The 19,378-nt window shown below is 39.7% G+C and overlaps 1 protein-coding gene across 4 annotated transcripts in view; it reads left to right on the top strand.

Moving 5' to 3' along the window:
• The first annotated feature begins 2,466 nt into the window (after positions 1-2,466).
• Positions 2,467-19,378, top strand: part of srrm3 (serine/arginine repetitive matrix 3) — a 417,679-nt gene continuing 400,767 nt past the window's right edge. For all 4 annotated transcript variants that reach the window (XR_010015899.1, XM_063031472.1, XM_063031471.1 and 1 more), the window contains exons 1-2: positions 2,467-2,929; positions 3,590-3,861. Coding sequence is in view for 3 of the 4 variants with exons in the window: in XM_063031472.1 (XP_062887542.1) it covers positions 3,617-3,861 (245 nt within the window). In the remaining variant the exon portion in view is untranslated. The remainder of the gene's footprint in view (positions 2,930-3,589; positions 3,862-19,378) is intronic.

Below are 19,378 nucleotides of genomic sequence, written 5' to 3'. Positions count from 1 at the left end.
GGCACTTGTACACCTGCTTGTTAATGCAAATTCTAGTCAGCCAATGGTGTGGCAGCAACTCAATTCAGAAAAGCATGCAGCCATGGTCAAGAGGTTCGGTTGTTGTTCAAATCAAACATCAGAACGGGAAGAATTGTGATCTAAGTGAATTTAACAGTGGAATGATAATTGGTTTTTGGAGTATTTCAGAAATTTCTGATCCCCTGGGATTTTCACGCACAGCAGTCTCTATAGAGTTTAGAGAATGGTGCGAGACAAACAAAACAAAAGCTCAGAGGGCAAAAACGCCTTGTTAGTAAGAGAAGTCAGAGGAGAATGGCTAGATTGCTTCAAGTTGACACGAAGGCGACAGTAACTCAAGTAACCACGCGTTACAACAATGGTACTCCCAAGCACTTCTCGGAACGCACATCGAATCTTGAAGTAGATGGGCTACAGCAGTAGAAGCCCACGTACACTCAGTGGCCACTTTATTAGGTACCGCCTGTACTAATAAAGTGGCCACCTAGTGTATATGGCCGTGAGATAATACTTTTTACTTTAGTTCCAGAAGGGTGAGACACTGTTATCAGAACGTCGCTTAAAAAAAAGTACATACGATCTAAATATGTGGATTGTGGTTTATTTTTTAGAATAAAGCGTTAATAGTTCTCAACTCAACTTGGCAGCTCAACCCGTTCAAGTTTAGCCAGTTTCATGAGAGGAGATAAGTACAATGTAATTCACAAAGTATTAGATATCTAGATTTCAACTTTTAATGATGTGACTCATTTATTATGCATGAGAACCATCGCTGTACTGACTTGACCTCTTTCCTCTAGTGAAAGGTGGCACACCCTCCATCTTTCCTATTAATAATGAACAAATATGTGATTTTGTTTGTTTAATTGAAATGGTGTACAAATGCTACTGGCGAGCGTAAACCAGGAAAACCGAACGCAAATGAGGGTAAAGGTCTCTTTATGTAAAGGTCTACTTCAGTGTCTCTTTTATGTTGGTGGTTTGAAGACTGTGGCGGCCGGCGCAGTCCAGCTAACGCGCAGTAAACTGTTCCCCGAATGAAAATTTTGAATTGGCCTGTTCCTTTTCAATTAAGTATTGTGTTGTCACGCCCAGGACCGTTTAGTTCTAAGTCGAAGATATCACGCATGGGCGAGAACCTATTTTAAGGAATATTCCATACGAAGGGGTTAATAAATGGACGCAAAGCTTAGGCTGTCCTTGCAGCTCTTAAGATTAAAATATTTCCCCACCCCCACTCCAACATTCCCCATGACATTACTAGAGCTCAATTGTTTTGGCGACTTGCTTTCAGCAAGCGGTTTATTAACGCACTCATTTATGACTTATGTTGGAGGAACACTATGAAACTGGTCGAGACGAAATGATTATATCACCCGATCCAATCTAATAAATTGCAATGGAAAGCGAGTGGTTCTTAAAGGCAGATTATCTGTGCCCGTCGTTTACTTCGATCAAACTTGTTCGTTTTGGCCCTTCTCGTCGTGTTTTCCACTCACTTAGTGTAAAAGAAATGATCAAATCAGTCCCAGAGAGTAAAATATCTGCTATCAGAGAAGTAAGTTGGAAGTTGTCTTTCTGCACATCACAGAAATCATAGTAATAGCGATTATAAACGCATCAATCCAGCTCATTAATTGGGTTTTGAAGTATACATTCAGAATCAGAGTAATTATATTTTGATGTTATGCCTTTGTTCTTGTGGAAAATTGGAGAAGAGAACAATATATAATCAGCTGACAGAGTTTTATTTGCTTCGTCAAATTGACCTTTTTCACTAAAACGCGTGATTGTGTTTTTACAGAGTAGCAAGTTAGTCTCAAGAGGTTTTATTCCCGTATACTTTGGAGATTTAATCCAAGCTGTGGTATTTTAAACTTAAATCTAGAAATGGGCTATCGGTTGTCGTTTCACCAACCCTTGCACGGAATTCTTTTTCAGGCTATGTGGAAATAAAACATTCATTTTATCTTTTATCATTCAAGATGAGCGATTCGGTGTATTGAGCCAACGTCTCGTTTCTAATTATAGAACAGTACTGACACTGGCTTTATACTATGGGGAGCAATTGGATCTTATTTCCTTTAGGCGAGCTGACAAGTAGGGAGGTGTATTTAGGCATTGGTAGAGTCGACGCATTGTGTTACACGGGACAGCTGGCAAAGCAACTCGCTTTTCACATTGCCACATTGCGAGCTTTTCTCCTGTGACACAGCCATAGATCAGGAGACATTTGATAGTCCCGCGGACAGGCGGAGGTTTCGTTTCAAGGCTGCGTTTGGTTATGCCTTAATCATCTGATTACCACAGGCAAATGCTGTGAGAAATTTCCGAAGGGAGCAGTGAAACATCAGAAGCGCCAGGACGTTCGACGTTAATTATTTTGAGCAATGAATTGACTACTACTAACACCTCACAAATATAAGTATAGCTATCCATATTAAAGTCAGTCTCAGCATTCTGCGCAGCGCCTCACAACACTACACCACGAATGGTGAGATCAGAATATTACAGCTTCTAGAAAACTTGCAGTTTGTAGTTAGGTCTTATCAGCACGGTGGATAGCAATACAGCAGCAGGAACTCCTATTTTCAGCATCGTGGTCAGCAGCAAAGCGGAGAGCTTCGGGTTTCAGCACCGCGGCAGCAACAGCGCGGGGGCGCCCTGCTTTCAGAACCGTGGACAGCGGCACAGCAGGCGCGCTTCATCTTTCAGTACGGCGGAGAGCGACAAGACAAGCGCGCTTCTGTTTTAAGATCCGTGGAAAGCGACAGCGACACAGCAGGCGCGCTTCTAATCTCAGTGACGAGGACGTTTTTGGAGAGGCGACGGTTCCACCGTTCAGTACCTTTGGACAATAACATTGCTGTGAGCGCTGCTGCTTCTGGCTTTGTAGATAACACAATAGGTAAGATCGTGCCCTCACCATTGTGGACAGCGGCACGCTGGCTGCACTTGCTCGAATAATAATGCGATTAGTGGACATTTGCCTGGATCGTTTTACAGCACCGGGCTGGTTAAAGTTGGGGCTGTAAATGCTAAAACGCGCAAATTAGCTGCTCTGTTATAACTGGTGTACATGCCTGTAAGAATGTTAGAAAGCACTTGCATTTGGCCTACGCAGGTATTTAGCTAGTCGACTTTGGGATTTGGTTGGTATCACTTTTTCTGGAATAAGGGTGTTACTGAATATAGCAGAGATATTGCTAATGTGTGTAACAGCGTAGTCGATGAATTACCGAAACTAGGTGCTCCGTGGAGCAGGAGATCTTTAATCCAACCCTGAGATTAATGCTGTAAAACCATGTCCGCTAGATGTGTTCTGAAAATTTTAACAATGAATAGCATCGCACTTTGTAATATAGCAAAGATATAGCTGAATTCAGAATATTTGATATTGCATATCCCATTGGGAAGGTTCGGCTCCAAGCTCATAAAATATTCTATCCATAAGGCTTCGATATAACACAGTCGTTCTTCCATTAACCTGCCACTTTGGATGATGCGCTTGTAGGCTGTCAATTTCATTCAGACTGAAGTTTTGTGTTTTTCTTCTTTTTCCCGGTAGAACTGAATCGGTAATTCGAAAAACATAATGCACAATAACGGCGAAGGGTTGCCCTCTCCTCGGGAGAGCTGTATAAATGGCTGCGGCCAGCAAGTCGTTTCTGCGGCCCCGCAGAGGAAGGAGAGTGGCCCGGAATATAGTGCCGAAGAGGACCCCAAGCAAATGGAGCCACTAGTGGTGAAAAAGGCCAACCGAGAAATACTGGACCACGAACGGAAAAGAAGGGTCGAACTCAAATGCATGGAGCTTCAGGAGATGATGGAAGAACAAGGGTAAGAACTCATTGCATTAACGCTGAGAAAAAGTTCCCAAGTAATTTAACCCCATTGGTTATTATGAGAAATGCATTGAAATGATTTCAAATGAAGACGTACCTTGCCATTTTCCTGAGCAACACTGATTCGAAAGTAGGAAGTTTGCAACATTATTGACAAGCAGCTTGTAATTTGAAATACAAGTAAGGGGGGAAAACTGCAGTTGCTGGAAATCTAAGGCAAAAATGGAATGTTCTGTAAATGCTCAGACTGAAACATTTACTCAATATTCCTTTCTACTGATGCTACCTGCTCCGTTGAGTAGTTCCAGCATTGTCTGTAACTTGAAATAGCTGGTGAAATAAACCCAATCTTACCGATAGTTTCAGGAACCAGCAATAAATCTGCTACATGTAATAGTAGATTAAGGGATTCCCATTCAAAGCACGGCATGTTCATGCATTAACCTGCTACAGTTGTGTTCTTTTTTGTTTAATATAGCACTGTTAGTTTGAGCATCTTAAAATGCCGTCGGAGTTGCTACTTACAAAGCAATCGCGCCATAGGTACACCCTAGTGAGATGGGATTTGTAAATAGAAAAACAAAACATTCACTCTGGTAAAAATGGAATTTAATTGACTGCGTTTTCCTCTAAAACCGCCATAATAATCCTTAACAACACACACACACACACACACACACACACACACACACACACACACACACAAATGCTGGAGGAACTCAGCAGGTCAGGGTGCATCGAGGGAAATGAATGAAAAGTCGACATTTCGGGTCGGGACCTTTCCACAGGCCTGGAAAGGGTTGGGGGGGGCGGGGTGGAGATAGCTAGAAGGTGATAGGTGAAGCCAGGTGGGTAGGCTTAACATAGTTATCCAATTATTGTACAGATTGTGATACCCTGTAGCATTGAGGAAGAGTGCTTATGATAACATGAAAGGATTTGGTTTGCGTATTGTCTGCTTGATCTTTAATTGTGTTCAGTTAAGCGGTTTCTTGGGTTTCTTGAATAGAAGTTTGCTGTAATTTTAACATAGTTTTTGAAGTTTAAAATGTTACTCTTTTTCTACCGTCTTTGTTGGCCAAACAGTTCCGCTTAGGCTTTGATAACCTGTGTACTCTGTGTCGCAGCAGAATTGAGAACTGTTTATGATTGCAACATTCAAACATCAGTTTAACTGTCAGGTATTCTTCGGCACCCATTGTCTGGTAGTAGTGCAGACACAAAGGTCCAGCTTAATTAATTGCGCTTCTGATTCCTTTTCTTTAACAAATTACGTGGTCCTAGACAAAGTGAAGGAAAGTGTGAGGTAATGAGCCTGCGCTGTGCCGCCTGTAATCCCCTGCTGGTTTCTAGCAGCATGTGATAGTTGCATAGTGGGTGCCACAGATTGCCAATTAAAACGGCAGCAATTAAAGAGCCAAACTAATTAAACTCTTGGTGCTCTGGCAACTTTGTAATTTATTACATAATTAGACAGTAGACTCCGATACATTAATTTCCCTTAGATTGGGCTTCTGAACCATACGTTTATGTCCTTTCCAATTCCCCTTCCATTTTCCCTTCTTTGGAGTCCTGACTTCTCCTGAGTGAGGCGCTTGTAAACCGATTGTGAATGGTGAATACACGAGGGCCGGAATAATTTTCCAACACACCCACAGTACAGGTTGAACACCTCAGTTCGTTATTCCTGAAATATTTTTCTCACTTAAATCAATTTAATAATCTGAATTTAGATAATAAAATCGCAAACTTAATGTTCTCCGCAGTAAGTAATTTCCTGTTCACTGGTGTCTTAATAAATGTAAACTTATGCCTCCCTATTGTAGAGAAAATAGATTTTTCAGTCCAAAGCAGAACTCTATGTATGTAAACAACAGTAATTCTGCAGATGCTGGAAATTCAAGCAACACACATCAAAGTCCTGACGAAGGGTCTCGGCCTGAAACGTCGACTGCGCCTCTTCCTATAGATGCTGCCTGGCCTGCTGCGTTCACCAGCAACTTTGATGTGTGACTCTATATATGTTATCAGAATCGGAATTGGTGTTCCCATGCCAGGCTGTAATGCAGCCAGTCAGCACACCTTCCGCCACATATCTGTTGAAGTTTGCCAAGGTTTTTGATGACATGCCGAATTTCCGCAGACTCCTGGGGAAGTATAGGTGCTATCATGCTTTCTTCGCAATTATATTTATATGATGGGTCCAGGACAGGTCCTTTGAGATGGTGACACCCAGGAATTTAAAGTTACAGATCCTCTCCGCCTCTGATCCTCCCGCGATGAACCTCTAGTTTCCCTCTCCCGAAGTCTACAATCAGTTCCTTGGTCTTGCTGACATTGAGTGAGAGGTTGTTATTACACCACGCAGCCAAGTTTTCAATCTCCCTCCGGTATGCTGATTCATCACCCCCTTTGATACAGCTGAAAACAGTGGTGTCATCGGCAAACTAGTATATGGTGTTGGAGCTGTACTTAGCCGCACAGTCATAGGTGTAAAGTGAGTAGAGCAGGGGGCTAAGTACATTGTACATTATATAATACATTCTTCATACTTTTTCATTCTAATTCTTTTAAATTTACTGGTAACAAGCCAATCCTATATAACAGATATAGCCTATTCAGTTAAGTGATGCCCAGGTTTAGCATTGTGAAATTCAATCATATTAAATTTAATAAGGACTTTTTTAAAAATTGAGATTTATAGATTGTAAATGTACACAGCACAGAAACAGACCTTTTAGCTCACTATATCCATGTTGACCATTAAGGGTATTAATCTCACTTATCAGCAATTGCTTTGTAGCCTGGTAGTCTAACATACCTTGGTGATTCAAGTGTTCATTTAGATATTTAGTAAATGTTGAGAGCATACCTACTTTCATAACCCCTCTGGCAGTGTGATCCAGACTCCAGGCACCTTTGGTATGTGTGCCCTCTAGTTTTAGGTACCTCTGCTACAGGGGGAAATTTCTTACAATATCCCTCAAAATTTAATTGGCTCCATCAGGACCCCTTTCAGCCTCCTCTGCTCTAAGGAGAACAAAAATGTCTCGTCACAACTGAAATGCTCCCATACTGGTAACGACCTGTTTGATCTCCTCTTTCCCCCTCCAGTACAATCACATCTTTCCTATAGTGTGGCAACCAGAACTGGACAGTACTCCACTCAATGTTTCTAATAAGGCCTTTTGAAGCGGTTCCATTACCTCCCTGCTCTTATATTCAATGCTTCAGCCATTGAAGCTAATTAACCTGAAAGCTTTCTTCCAAATCATATCTAGTTGATTCAATAAAATGTGCAGATTTGTTTCACAGTGGAAGTTGCGGTAAGGCAAAGATAGCCTGAGGCAGTTGTAGTCAAGCGAGATTTTTGAAGTGAGATCGCTGGAGACATCTCTGTTCACTACACATGAGGTAGGCTGGGTCGATTGCGGCAGTGTGTGCTCAAGCCAAACAAGTGTGGTCTCTGTAGTGAAACTTTACCAAACAGGTCTTCCTGAGTTATTGCATCCCTTTGTACAATGGAGAGTGTGTGTGTGGGGGGGGGGGGTGGTGCTGGATACACATGATATAAGAGTTACGGAGGGATGTGAAGCATGCCCAATAACTAAAGCTCTATAGTCCTTTACTGACTAAAAATATCATCGGCTGTCTGCTTGAAGTCTTGATTGATTTTAACATCTCTATAGTGAATGGCAATTGATCTTACGAGTAAGGAATTCAAACATATACAATTTACGGTGATCAATATCCATAAATGATAAGCCAATTCTGTATTAAAGCAATATTTTTCTGTTTAAACTGCAGAATAGTGTAGTGTGGGTGACAGGGGCCCAATCTGTTCTCCTTGTGCACAAATCAAATAATACAAATACCTGAGTATTAAGAGTGCATTTGTTCTGGGCCCAGTTATTTTAGTTATTTTTATTGGTAATGACAAGAAGGCTATTAGTGTCACTCTACTCCCACCATGTTTTGAACAAGATATTTATTTCAGTGGGTGGTGGGGTGGAGATAAGTCTTTACCAAAGGAGGTGTAAGGCACTTCTTCCCTCCATTAGCCTGCAGGTCACCCTTGGGCAAGGTGTAGCACCTACTCGGTCACGTGAAGCTATGAGAGCAGGTGGCGGATGGTTGTACGAGCAGCTGGTGTACATCAAAAGTCTTGGTTGTGCGACCACTGATGCCAGGCAGACAATCTCTGAAGAGTATTGATAATTGTTGGGGCTACCCATCTCGGAAAGACACTGCTGTGAAGAAGGCAATGGTAAACCGCTTCTGTAGAAAATTTTTGCCAAGAACAATCATGGTCATGGAAAGACCATGATTACCTATGTCATATGACATGGTACATAATGAATGAACAAATTCACTTCTACTTATTCTTATGGCTAATGAACTTCTGTTTAAGACTATTAGTTATTCTATATACACTTATGGAATGGACTTTGCACCTCATTACATCTGCGTATATCTGTAGAGAACATACAACAGAACCAAATGGATGTCTAAGATCCTGAGATCTTCCTGCTCCAGAACAGAGTCAATTTCATAGTAAGGAAAGTCCATTTCAAAGGAAAGTATGGTGATGCATCATGACAAATTTTGATCCTTTATCAATACATGTGTTTGTTTTATTTAGGGATATAGCATGGTAACAGGCCCTTCTGGCCTAACCAATTCTCTCCACCCAAAAAACCCCATGTGCCCAATTAAAATACTAATTCATATGTCTTTCAAATGTGGGAGGAAACTGGATCATCTGGAGGAAACCCACACGGTCACAGGGAGAATGTACAAACTCCTTACAGATAGCAGTGGAATTCGACCCAGGTTACAGGTACTGTAATAGTGTCATCCTAATTGCTAAGTTACTGTGATTCTCAATTGGTGTAATGTCATACAAGGTCTTTTTAAAAATTTCACCTATACTGTATTGCCCCTCAAAATGTTAGAAGACAGACTTTCAAATGCATTTCTGTGGTTGATGAGGTACTGATCATTTTGGTTGGCACAAGTAAATGAGGATATTTATAAAAAGAAGATTTTTCAGGCACTAATGAATTTACCTTGCATTAAAATTGCAATTAATTGATTTTATTTGATGCAGATGACCTGATAACAAAAGGATCATTTAAATTCTTTCAGGTAAGACCCTTGGCTTAATTTCACCAACAATACTTGTCAGCTCTTAAATTCCTAATTTGATTTGGCTATCCTACTAAATTTTTGAAAAGTGGCTACATGAGATGAACCATATTTTGATTCCACTGTGTGCTTTATTTGGTGAAAACTGCTGTTCCCACTTCTGATTTTTACGTTAAAGTCTGTCTGAGTTTTTAGTTCAGCAGCAAAATCATTTGCAATAGGGGAGCGCTGCTACAAGTTTTTAGGTTTTATATTAAAAGAGGAACTAATTTATACTTCCAGGGAAGATCAAACTAATGTAATACCTATAGATATTCTTATTTAGGTTGTATATATTAGTATTTAGTTTTTGTATAATGCACTGCTATGTCGAAGTTTCTAAAGCCTATACTGAAGAACAACCTCCCTACCAGCATTCCAACCTTCCCCCCACAACACACACACACACACACACACACACACATATATGCATGAAAACTGCTTCTCTTCCTCCTTGGGAACATTTCCTCTCACATTAAACTTCATTTTCCCCTTTAAATAGCTGAAGGATGGATGGTAGTCAGATCACCAGATTTAAGCTCATTCAAAAAGTCTTGAAATGTTTCACGCATTCAGTTGTGACCTCTTTGAAGAGTGGTAGAAGTAAATTAAGTAGAATGTGTTTGGATGTATGTTTGAAATAGAGAAGGGTTTGGGGATATGGTGGAAACCCGGGAAGCCAGGGAGTGGGGCCAATTGGATGGTCCTTTAATTTCTGAGCATGAGACCTTCCTTAAGTGATAAGTGTGTCAACAAATTAATTTAAACTTCCACCCATTAAACTATTGCATTTTTAAAATATTTACATGTATTGTATATTATTTGCTGGGGCACCATAATTCTCTGAATGAGAACCGTACTGCCACGTTACTGATAAGTGAGATTAGATATATTCATTCTGATTGTTGGTAATTATGCCCAGTGAGTGTTCTGTAATGAGCCACTAACCTGTTTAACATAAAAAGGCTTGGAGAAGGCAATAGAAGGGTTTAAACATTTCCTTTTGAGATCATTAGGATTGACAGAATTGTTCTCTAGAATACTGAGACATTTTACAGATTTGTTTTAAATAATTAATTTTATTATTTTCAGAGATAATAACCAAAAGGAAGTACCAGTCTTCACTAGAAAGGAACATGAGCAAACTAACAGCAAGAAATACGATTTTGATAATCACTTTCTAGCATTGTTTAGTTGATAAATAAGCTACACAATTATGCTATCCATACAGAGAGATAGTTATTTCCTGAAAAAGTCAGAGTGATGTTAAAGTTTTTCTGTGGTAATTGGAGCACATTGTGAGAGAGGGTGCTTGCTCAGGATATCAGGAGATGATTGGTGTCTGTGGAGTGATTGCCTTAAATTAAAGAAGGAAATCACAAATTCAACTTTGGTTAATTGTCTTGCCTCAGGTATTTCCATCTGTGAAACCAGTAATAGATCAGATCTGGCACTGTTATTAGTTGTGCTTTTAAAATTAATGTGTTATTTAACGGGTTTCAATCTATCCTGTTTTATTCAATCAAATATAAATGTTCTTATTAAACAAATTTCCTTGAATTAGTACACACTCCTGAGTTTCTACACAAAGCTGATTGGACTAAGTACTCCTTTTCTTTGTCTCCATAAAAACATGTCATTACAAATAGATTTGTTGAAGTCGGTTGACCTTGGAGAATGAATAAAATTAATCTGCTACTTTTGAAAAAGCTGTATCCTTGTCATTTAGAAAACATGTCTTGTTTGAGATGGTTCAATAACTCACATAATTGCTCACATTGATGTTATCTGTCATGTGCGGTTTCTATTATTAGACCTGGATTTTCAAAACTATTTGATTTGCATAATTAATATGCATTTGTTCTGCCAATTTCAAGAAAACTAGTAAAATTAATTCAGCTTGTTAAGTAACATATACAAATTTGAGATCCTTTGATTTGTACACCTGCGCAGTAAAGTTGCTAGGATTCTCTTTAGCTGATATATAGCTCTCAGGAGAACTTGAGAACAAAGTTGGGCATTTAAATCTGAAGGAGTTAATTTTGTTTCCAAATTTTAATTCAATTTTCCATAGAAAGGCAATAAATATTCCATTGTTCAAATATTAAAAACCAGGCTTAGCTCTTACCTGACTAACAAATGGTCTGCTGGGTGAGCTCTGGATGAAGCAGCATCTGAGAGGAGAAAGGAACGGTTGATGATTTTGGTTGAAAGCCTGCATTCTCTCTTGACTTCCTATTACTTTTTGGGGCAGTAATGTTCCTGAACAAATGCCAAAATAGCAAAGTTGGTCGCATTCATCTTTACGACTCTGAAGCACGTTGAGTCAACTAAACCAGTTGCTTCAGCTGCTCTTTCACTGAGGGATTGCAAAATTATAGATAAGATATTAAAATAAATTTGGACTCTCAGCCCAACTAAAACTAATTCTATACACCTACTTGTAAAAGAGCAGGTAAGCATTCCAATTTTGTTTGCTTGTTTGCTGGTGTGTAATAATTTTCTTTACAAATTGGCAACCTCTATTTATTTAACATAATTTATTGCCTGCAAATGCGTTTGCCTATACTGAGCAAGTTATGAAGTTCATTTTAATTCTTCCTTATGGACAATCTTTCTAATCTCTATAAAATGTAGTATTACATCATGTGTGTGAAGTAAATTAATTTATAAATATATCTGTAAATAGTCTGATGAAGCATTAAGTTTGGTTTGAATAAAGAACCAAGTTTATTGCATTGCATTATGGCATTTGGCTAAGCAGTTTCAAAGGCTGTTACTAACGAAACAATGTGCCCAACACAGCGGTTGGGAAGTTATTTGTTGAGACAAAAGTGTCCATAAAAATTAAGTGTTGCTTTACACTTTGTCTCTGTAAAAGTATGTTTGAGATGACTCCAAGCAACTGCTCACCAGACCAACTTCTGAATGTAATTCCGTGAGCTAATCTGGTTGCTGCAAATGAAATCTTTGCTCAACAATATACCATTAGTAAGCCAAATAACTGCATAATTCTCATTGATGTAGAATTGAAGGTAAACTGTTGGGTGACTCAGAAGGATAAGGGGCTTGCAAGGCATATGCTCCTTCACTTTATGGTCACCTTGGCTGCAATACATGGTGCAGTATCCCAGTTTATTTTAAGGTTTCTACTTCTGTTCATCGGTTCAATATTGATAGTAAGCGAAGAGAAACTTTAGGATAGAAATATGATTAGCTTTGACTTAAATGGATTCATGCTGTAGGTAATGTCTCAGAAAAGATATAAATGTATACCTATAAAGTTATACACTGGAGTTTATTTGAAATAATTTGTATAAAAGGCATTTTAAAAAGATATCCTTTCAATTTTTGAATTGATAAATGAGGAAGCTGTAAATGGGAACTGTTATTTGACGGAATAGTTCTCTGCATTATTTGTACATATTTATAGCATCATGATGGAAGGACTGTTAGCTACGCCCTGACTCAGCACGGGCAGCAATCCATCTTTTACTGAATTACTATTAGCTTTGTTATACTGTATTGATGTACCACTACAAATTAGATCACCCTGCTTAAAATAAAATTTCTCTGAAATAAATCTGGCTGCAGAAGAAATTTTATGACTTTGTTGGATGAAGATGGTTGTATCACATTTATGCTCATAGCAGCAAAAACTAAATGCATTGTTACCAGATTTTAAATGACTCCAGTTGTAGCATGCTTATGAAAACCTACATTTCCTGGATTTTTTTTTTAAGGAGGAAGATTTGTGAACATAAGAACTAGGATCAGAAGTCGGCTACACAGCTGTGCGACTGTCCGTACCCAGAGAAGTCTTGGGGTTTGATGTGTTGACAATCTAGTTTAGTCATCTTCTACCTTGAGAGTCATTTTCTTGACCCATTTCATTTTCCTGGGACTGTAATTATTCTGGTATCTGAATGGTGCCTAGACAGAGGGTTAATTATGAAGATATGTCATAGAAACCTTGGCTATTTTCCCTCAAGCTCAGAAGATGAGGATTGTATTGATTTTTAAAGCATTAAACGGGGTAGATATGGGGAATCTACCTTTTTTTAAACGCTTGGTGTGGGTGTGAGAAGGTGGAGAGGAGAATATATTAAAAACAAAGCAAGATGCACAAAAGCTAAGGGATATTTTCAAGGCAGTAAAAATCTGAAATTCTCTCCATTGTACAGATGTGGACACCAAGATAATTGGAGCTTTCAAGGATGATACTAGGAGACGTTTGCGAGGTGGGAATGTTCAGAGGTGTGAACCTAGGATGGTAAAGGAATTCATGTATACATCATGCAATGATATCAGTGAATGTTGGACCAAGCTCAAAGGGTTAAGTGATGCACTCCTTTCAATTGTTCCTAAAATGTGAAATCAGCATGCAACAGGTTGTTGGCCAGGTGAAATTCAGCACACATGATCATGACCTGGCTTATTTGCAGCTATATACTACACAGTTGTTCTTGGGGAGAATGGTCATGTGTGTTAGAAATAAAGCAGTCACAATTAATGGTAAATTTCTTATGTTAACAGGTCACCTATACACAGTCAACTAGTATGTATCTTATTCTAGGCCTACCTGTATCTTCTGATGGGTAGAAACAAATATTGGAGCATCAGAGACTGGGCTTCAATCTGTAGCTCGTTACTCCATCTGCTAAGCTGTTATTCAATCCTGCTGTAGAAACATGGAGTACCGAACAATATCATTAAGTCTGAAGAATTCTCCAGATGTCTCCCTAACTTTTTCTCATTATTTGACTTCATTCTGAATACCCATACTGAGGTTTTTCATCATACTTTCAGGTCATAGCAACCATCTCACCTCATCTTTGACTCTTTTTACCAATTACCTTAAATTTGTGTCTCCTGTTTACTGACCCATCAGGCAGTGAAAAGTTTATACCTATTTATTTCAGATTTAGTCTTCATAACTTTGAATCCTCAAATTATATTTTACTGTTTTATGAACATTAAAAGTTTCTGTTGTCTGTCCACATAAGTGTAGTCTGCTATTGTGTCTCTTCTGCATTGTCTCTGAAACTTTTATCAAACCAAATAAACCAATATAACTTACAACAACTAATACAACGATAGATCTCAGGTCTAACCTGTGAACTATAATAGTCAGCATAATGTCTTTGCTATTGTAGCCAGTGCCTGTACTTCTACAGCCAACGTTCCAACGTTTGATAAGCATATTTAGAAGTATTAGCACATGCCTTACCACTGTGCAATTTGCTGTGCATATTGTTTCAGTTCATTAGATTGTGCTTTATGAAATTCTAATGAATAAACACAGAAAAAATAACAACTGAGTCTTTTGCTACAAGATAGGGATTGCTTCTATAATAAGTCTTACAGATTCAGTCCGCATTGGAGACTTACGTCATGTGACCCCCAGCTAGCAGAGAGAATCTAGTGCCAAATTCTAGTAATGACAACTCACAAAGCTTCCGTGAGACATGAGGCCAGTAACTTTAAATTTCTTGCCATTAATATATCAGAGCATCTGTCCCGGACCAGCACATACAGTTATGTGGCATCACAAAGAAGACATGGAAGCACCTCAACTTTCTTAGAAGTTTTTGTAGATTTAGCATACCACCAATAACTTTGACAGGCTTCCGTAGGTGCGCAGTGGAGCGTATCCTAACTGGTTGCATCACAGCCTCGTATGGAAACACCACTGCACAGGAATGGAAAACACTACAGAAAGAGATGGAAACACGAGGAAATCTGCAGGTGCTGGAAATTCAGACAACATACACAAAATGCTAGTGGAACGCAGCAGGCCAGGCAGCATCTATACGAGGAGGTCTAGTCGACGTTTCGGGCTGAGACCCTTCATCAGGAATAACTGAAAGAAGAGTTAGTAAGAGATTTGAAAGTGGGAGGGGGAAGGGGAGATCCGAAATGATAGCAGAGACAGGAGGGGGAGGGATGGAGCCAAGAGCTGGACAGTTGATTGGCAAAAGAGATATGAGAGGATCATGGGACAGGAGGCCCAGGAAGAAAGAAAGGGGGAGGGGAGAATCAGAGGAAGATATAGTGAGAGGTACAGAGGGAGAAAAAAAAGAGAGAAAGAAAGGGGGAAAATAAATAAATAAATAAATAAATAAGGGATGGGCTAAGAAGGGGAGGAGGGGCATTAACGGAAGTTAGAGAAGTCAATGTTCATGCCATCAGGTTGGAGGCTACCCAGACAGAATATACTTTATACTTTATACTTCATACTTTATTGTTGCCAAACAATTGGTACTAGAACGTACAATCATCACAGCGATATTTGATTCTGTGCTTCCCACTCCCTGGATTAAAAATATTAAATATTTAAAATAGTAAAAATTAGTAAATATTAAAAATTTAAATTATAAATCATAAATAGAAAATAGAAAAATGTAAAGTAAGGTAGTGCAAAAAAACCGAGAGGCAGGTCTGGATATTTGGAGGGTACGGCCCAGATCTGGGTCAGGATTCGTTTAGCAGTCTTATCACAGTTGGAAAGAAGCTGTTCCCAAATCTGGCCGTAAGAGTCTTCAGGCTCCTGAGCCTTCTCCCGGAGGGAAGAGGGACGAAAAGTGTGTTGGCTGGGTGGGTCATGTCCTTGATTATCCTGGTAGCACTGCTCCGACAGTGTGCGGTGTAAAGTGAATCCGCGGACGGAAGATTGGTTTGTGTGATGTGCTGCGCCGTGTTCACGATCTTCTGCAGCTTCTTCCGGTCTTGGACAGGACAACTTCCATACCAGGTTGTGATGCACCCTAGAAGAATGCTTTCTACGGTGCATCTATAAAAATTAGTGAAGGTTTTAGGGGACAGGCCAAATTTCTTTAGTCTTCTCAGGAAGTAAGGGCGCTGGTGGGCCTTCTTGGCAGTGGACTCTGCTTGGTTGGACCAAGTCAGGTTATTTGTGATATTGACCCCGAGGAACTTAAAGGTGTTGTGGAGGAATTCAGGTTGGAGGAGCAACACCATATATTCCATCTGGGTAGCCTCCAACCTGATGGCATGAACATTGACTTCTCTAACTTCCATTAATGCCCCTCCTCTCCTTCTTATCCCTTCCCTTATTTATTTATTTATGTATTTATTTATTTATTTATTTATTTGTTTGTTTGTTTGTTTATTTTTCCCCTTTCTTTCTCTCTCTTTTTTCTCCCTCTGTCCCTCTCACTATATCTTCCTCTGATGCTCCCCTCCCCCTTTCTTTCTCCCTAGGCCTCCCGTCCCATGATCCTCTCCGTTCTCCAGCCTTGTATCCCTTTTGCCAATCAACTTTCCAGTGCTTGGCTCCATCCCTCTCCCCTTCTGTCTTCTCCTATCATTTCAGATCTCCCCCTCACCCTCCCTCTTTCAAATCTCTTACTATCTCTTCTTTCAGTTAGTCTTGACGAAGGGTCTCGGCCCGAAACGGCGACTGTTCCTCTTCCTATAGATGCTGCCTGGCCTGCTGCATTCCACCAGCATTTAGAAAGTGATGGATACAGCCCAGTATATCACTGGAAAAGCCCTTCCCACCATTCAGCATATCTACAAGGAGCACTGCCAGAAGAAAGCAGCATGCATCATCAAGGACCACCACCTCCCAGGTCATATTCTCTTTTCACTACTACCACTGGGCAGGGGGTATGGAAACCTTAGGTCCCACACCACCAGGTTGAAGAACATTTATTACAATAGAAACATCGTGCTCCTAAACCATCATGGATAACTTCATTCACCACAACTCTGAACTGATTCTACAATCTACAGATTTCCTTTCAAGGACTCTTTCAACTCAAGTTCTCATATTTTTTATTATTTTGAAATTTGTCTTCTTTTGCATATTGGCTGTTTGTCAAACGTCGTTTATGGATAGTTCTTCATAAACTCTATTCTATGTTATTTTCCTACAAATGCTGACAAGAAAATGAATTGCATGCTAGTACAGTATATGGTATCATACGCACTTTGATAACAAATTTGAACTTTAAGTTTTGATAATAAATTTATTCTGAACTTCAAAATTTTCCTTCCTTATAAGAGCAATGATCCCCGTTTCTATTTTAATTATTTTAATGATACTGAATATATGTTTGCTACAAAATGAAGTGGACTATCAACCACACAACCTACAGAAAGTGGTGGATACAGCCCTGACTATCACTCTCCCCACCACTGAGTACATTTACAAGGAGAGCTGCCACAAGAAAGCAGCATCCATCGTCAAGCTCCCCCACCAACCAGGTCATGCTCTCTTTTCACTACTACCACTGGGCAGGAGGTACAGAAACCTCGTGTCCCGCACCACCACATGTTATGACCTTGCCCCTTATTTTATAAGTGTACCTGTGCTGCAATTTCCCTGTAGCTGTTACACTTTATTTTACATTCTGCTATTGTTCACTTCAATCCACTGTGTAATAATTTGATCTGTATGAACAATATGCAAGACAAGTTTTCACTGTGTCTCAGTACATGTTCCAGTTCCGGACCAATTCCATTGTGCAGAATCCAGCCTCTAGATTGTCCCTGATTAATGGATGTGAATTACAAGAGGTTTCTCTCATTCTGCCCTTTTTAAAATAGAATATCTCCTTTTTCAATTTAGAATAATAATACTTTTGCTATTATATGTCTTCTGGGGAAAATGGTTGAATAAGTCACAATGGATGTAAAGAAGAACGCTGGTCTGCTCTACTACAGAGAGGGAAATAATCAAACCAGATCCTCCTCCTGTTTTTCCATCCAGTAACATTCATTGACTTTTAAGATTAGTAGCCAGAGTTTTCGATAGTGGTCTAGATTTGTGTTTCACATGGGTGCCATGGTAGTTTAGTGGTTAGTGCAATGCTCTGACAGCTCAGGACAATTCCGGTGTCATTCTGTAAAGAGTCTGTACTTCCTGCCTGTGGATTTTCCCTGCATGCTCAGGTACCTTCCCACAGTCCATAGACATACCGGGTAGGGTAATTGGTCATTGTGAATTGTCCTGTGATTAATTTGGGTTAGTTGGTGTTGTGGTTGCTGGGGCAGTAAGGATTGAAAGGTTGGAAGTGCCTATTCTGTGCGCATTGCTAAATAAAGAAGTCCTTGGTCGAGGGCATCTCAGTGAAGCAGTCATTGAATTAGTGGAAATCTGCTGACAAACCCAACAAGAAGACTTGGGTAGTGTCATTGAGGGGAATGGTAAGTGGCCTTCAGCTCTGAGTGCAAAATCCAGGCCCCTGTAAAGACAAAAGTAAGAGGAATATTTTAGCTCAACAATGGAAGGTAACTAATGCATAAAACTGTAGACACCTTTTTTTTCAGAAACCTAGCTAGGTCTGATTGGAGCCTTGCTGGTTTGATTGGTGATTGAGATTTGACAACTTGAAATATTTTTAAATACAATTCTCTTACTGTATCTTCACACTATCTCTGTAGTGACATCAGTCAACAATACTTTGACCACTTAGTTATTTCTCAATTGAATTTATAATTTGTGGTACCTGATTATTGAGAGATTAAATTTTTGATGGCAAGAGTCTCAGGTATAAAGATCTCATAAAATAATGGACATTAAGTTCTGCCTGAAGAAAAAGAACAGGTTTTTCTCTACTTATATATAAGATTTTACTCCACATTCCATATAGAGTTGAATGACATAATGCACCATGAAATAGCAGCTTGTCAGCTGCCGCTTACCAGCCAAATTGCAGGCTGCAGCTTCCAGATTAAATTGTGGATGCTCAGAAAAGATTGCCTTAATTATAAGTTTCTATTAATAAATAACCAGTTTTGCCCAGTCATATTTGAAGTAAGGTGATTTTCAATCTTGTAAAAATGCACCATTTTAAAGTGCATCCCTTAGGACCGCAACTCAAAAATGACAGGTGGAAAAAATAGTTACATCAAAAATACACTCTTATTTTAGCATCACTTCCTAACTCACTCTTCAGGCAGCAATGTGAAAGACAGGAGTTCAAAACATGATTGCTGTTGTAACATAAGGATATAATATAACAGGGGGAGGAATCATCCAGCCTCCGAGCCTTGTAGTCATCTTCTTTTGCACTATCTGCAACAACTTGTGCCCAGTTTTGAGTCAATTATTTCTCTGGTGTTTGTAGGAGCCTGCAATGCACAGACTTGTTCCTTTTGCTATGGACCAAGTCCTCATTTTGGGCAAAGAGTAGAAGCAGGGATTTTCCAATGGATAATAGCTCCCTCTAAGGTTGCTGGCAATGTCACTTGGGTCTGAGCGTGGGGAGATGTTTGGACAATTTGAACGCCAGGCCAGATGGACTGAAAAGGCAGGTTGTCGGGACTGGAGGCTAGGGTCGGGGCCGGTTCTGCAC

This window comes from Mobula hypostoma, chromosome 23 (genome assembly GCF_963921235.1).
Source record: "Mobula hypostoma chromosome 23, sMobHyp1.1, whole genome shotgun sequence".
Lineage (NCBI taxonomy): Eukaryota > Metazoa > Chordata > Chondrichthyes > Myliobatiformes > Myliobatidae > Mobula > Mobula hypostoma.
The sequence above is the reverse complement of the archived record's forward strand: the minus strand, read 5'-3'. Positions and strand labels throughout refer to the sequence as shown.